This window comes from Gavia stellata, chromosome 34 (genome assembly GCF_030936135.1).
Source record: "Gavia stellata isolate bGavSte3 chromosome 34, bGavSte3.hap2, whole genome shotgun sequence".
Taxonomy (NCBI): Eukaryota; Metazoa; Chordata; class Aves; order Gaviiformes; family Gaviidae; genus Gavia; species Gavia stellata.
In genome coordinates, this window is record NC_082627.1 from 1,936,055 (window position 1) to 1,938,978 (window position 2,924).

A 2,924-nucleotide genomic window follows, 5' to 3' on the forward strand; every position below is an offset into this window, starting at 1 on the left:
GGCTCTGCTTGCAAGGATCCCATGGGAGACAGCAGTGGAAGCCATGGGGCCAGGAGAGCTGACAGACCAGCTGCTCAATGCATGGTAGGAAGTTCAGGGAAGATAGAGACATGGATTTTCTACCCTGGATGGAGACGTTGTCCAAGTCTTGGCATGTGTGGCATTAGGAAAGCTGAAGCATAGCTAGAGGTCAAAATTGTTAAAGGGGGAAGTAATGAACAAAGAAAAAAGCTCTTGCACTTTGGGGGAAAAAAAAAAGGTGAAGGAAAATGGGGACCCACTGGTCATTGGAGGAACATCAAGGTAGAGAGCACAGAAGCAAACTGGGCTCACATGTGTCTGGGAGCAGAGGGGATGCACTCAAGGTTGCCAGGGAAGCTGGGCGATGTCAAGGTGGGATTGTTCTCCAACAGGGTGGAAAGATCACGATGACAGGGAGGTTTCTGATGACTGGGAAAAATCCGATGTCACACCCACCTTCAAGCAAGGCAGGAATCAGGTGCCAGGCTAACCCAGCAACTTGTTGACATGGGGCTGGTCCCTTTCATTGGCCCTCCACTGTGGTTTCCCATGCTGTCTCCTCTCTGAGTGACCTGGATCCCTCCAGTTCCCCGCCTTTGGCCCTTCTGAACCACCTAGCATAATCTTGGTGTGCTCCTACAGTCCTCTTCAAACACCCCCAAACAAGCTTTATAAATTCCCACAAACCCCATTCAATATCCCACAAGGAGTTTGCTCTTTACAGGAGAGCGAGGATCATTTTATCCCTTTGTGACAAGGTTATAGACTCTCTCTTGAGCCTCTCCTAGGTTAAACCAGGGGAGGATCCTTCAGTGCCCATCTACCAGAGACCCAAGAGCTCTGGTCTCTGTTAGCTGCTGCTTGAGATTCTGGATTCGCTATTGAGGGGGATCTTGACATGCTGCAGAATGGGACTTTCAGGAGCATGCTGAAATCCAGCCAAGGCAGGGGCAGAGTCCTGCACATTGGGGTGGAGTAAACCCAAAAGCCCCATGCAAAAAGCCAGAGGGGCCAAGTGGTCAGAGAACAGCTTTGCAGAAGAGGCCATGGGGCTCTTGGTGAGGAAGCTGAAGAGGAGTCAGCTGTGTGCCCTGGTGGCAAAGGCTCCCATCCCAAAGGGGACCGAAGGAGTCAAGATCTGTGGGAATCCAGCCCCCAGGCCCACTCCTCTCCCTAGGCTCTGGAGGAAGGCTGAGTAAAGGCTTTCCGGTGGAGAAATATGGCTGAGAAGGAAAGCCTGACCCTCCAAGGGTGAAGGAGCTAGGGTGGGGGCTGTCCCTGTTTCCCTAACAGAAGGTGAAGAGAAAGGAACAAAGCTGCAGCTGGAGCCAGAGGAGCACAGCTGTGGCAGGGAAAGATGTGCCCCGACACTTGTCTGTGGAAGATACTCAGATGTCATCCCAAATCTCTTCTTCTACTTTCTTAGTAAAGGAGTACTTTGTCATTTCAATGGTTCACGTTGATAAGATCACCAACGCGTTTATTATGAAGGGAAAAGCCAACCCGTTACATTTTTCACAGTCTCTCCTATACAAGAATCTTTCTTTCTGAGAGCTCTCCTCTCATCCCCATACCAGTTTGAAGCAGGCTCAGAGGCACACACTTCTGGAGATGCACCCAGGCTGCAGCGCTTGCCCTTGTGAAAGACCTGCAAGTGGTTTGTCCCTACTGTCTCTCTCCTGCCAGGAGCTCTGGGTGCAGGCCTTGGCTTTCCTGAGCACCTTCCAGAGGGCCTCCCTGACCTCAAGCTGTAGATGAGGGGGTTGACCAGGGGCGTGAGGATGGTGCAGAAAAAGGAGAAGGCTTTGTTGAGCTGCCTCAGGGGGGCTGTTCTGGGCAGCATGTAGACGATGATGAGAGTGCCATTGAAGACAGTGACGACAGTAAGGTGAGAGGAGCAAGTGGAGAAGGCTTTTTGCCTGCCCATGTGGGACAGTATCCTCAGGATGGCAGCTGTGATGCACACGTAGGAGGCCAGCGTGAACAGAAAAGGGAATCCCGCATCCAAGAAGCCAAAGGTTAAAGCGACCTGTGTAAGCACCCTGGTGTCACTGCAGGAGAGCTCCAGCAATGGACTAAAATCACAGAAGAAGTGGTCAATTGCCTTGGGGCCACAGAACTGCAACTGAGATAAGAGGAAGGTGAGTGCTGCAAATAGCAGCAGTCCCCCCCAGCCAAGGCCCAGCTGCCAACTGGAGACTCACCTTCCAGGTCATGAGGCTTGCGTAGAGCAGAGGCTGGCCTATGGCCAAGTACCGATCATAGGACAAGGCCGCCAGCAGGTAACACTCAGTACCTGCAAAACTAGAAAAGAAGTAGAACTGGGCCATGCAGCCGTGAGTAGAGATGCTGCTGTCCCCAGTCAGGAAGCTGGCCAGCAGCCAGGGCAGGATGGTGGAGCTGTAGCAGGTCTCCAAGCAGGAGAGATTGCCCAGGAAGAAGTACATGGGGGTGTGCAGGTGCTGATCTGCCATCACCAGCACAACGATGAGGATGTTCCCAAAGACAGTCGCAGTGTAGATGCGATGAGCAAGAGGACGAAGAGCAGTGTCTGGAGGGAGGGGTGTGCTGGTTTTGGCTGGGATAGAGTTAACTTTCTTCATAGCAGCTAGTATGGGGCTGTGTTTTGGATTTGTGCTGGAAACAGTGTTGATAAAGCAGGGATGTTTTAGTTACTGCTGAGCAGGGCTTACACAGAGTCAAGGCCTTTTCTGCTCCTCATACCACCCCACCAGCGAGTAGGCTGGGGGTGCACCTGAACTGGTAGCTGAACACCTGCCTGCCGATGGGAAGTGTTGAATAAATTCCTTGTTTTGCTTTGCTTCTTTGCGCGGCTTTTGCTCTACCTATTAAACTGCCTTTATCTCAACCCACGAGTTTTCTTACTTCTACTCTTCCAATTC

General features: G+C 51.9%; 1 protein-coding gene across 1 annotated transcript; it reads right to left on the bottom strand.

Annotated features, from left to right (window-relative positions):
• Positions 1-329: 329 nt before the first annotated feature.
• LOC132320247 (olfactory receptor 5AP2-like) lies at positions 330-2,495 on the bottom strand. The gene is made up of 3 exons (XM_059832519.1): positions 2,226-2,495; positions 1,764-2,140; positions 330-339 (listed from the first exon to the last, which is right to left on the bottom strand). Exons 1-3 carry the CDS (start codon positions 2,493-2,495, stop codon positions 330-332), a joined length of 657 nt encoding a protein of 218 aa, XP_059688502.1.
• Positions 2,496-2,924: the final 429 nt, after the last annotated feature.

Coding starts and splice junctions, on each gene's coding strand:
- LOC132320247 (XM_059832519.1), bottom strand. CDS start 2,495: ATGGCAGATCAGCACCTGCACACCCCCATGTACTTCTTCCTGGGCAAT. Junction 2,141..2,225: donor CAAGCCTCATGACCTGGAAG/GTGAGTCTCCAG, acceptor TCTCAGTTGCAG/TTCTGTGGCCCCAAGGCAAT.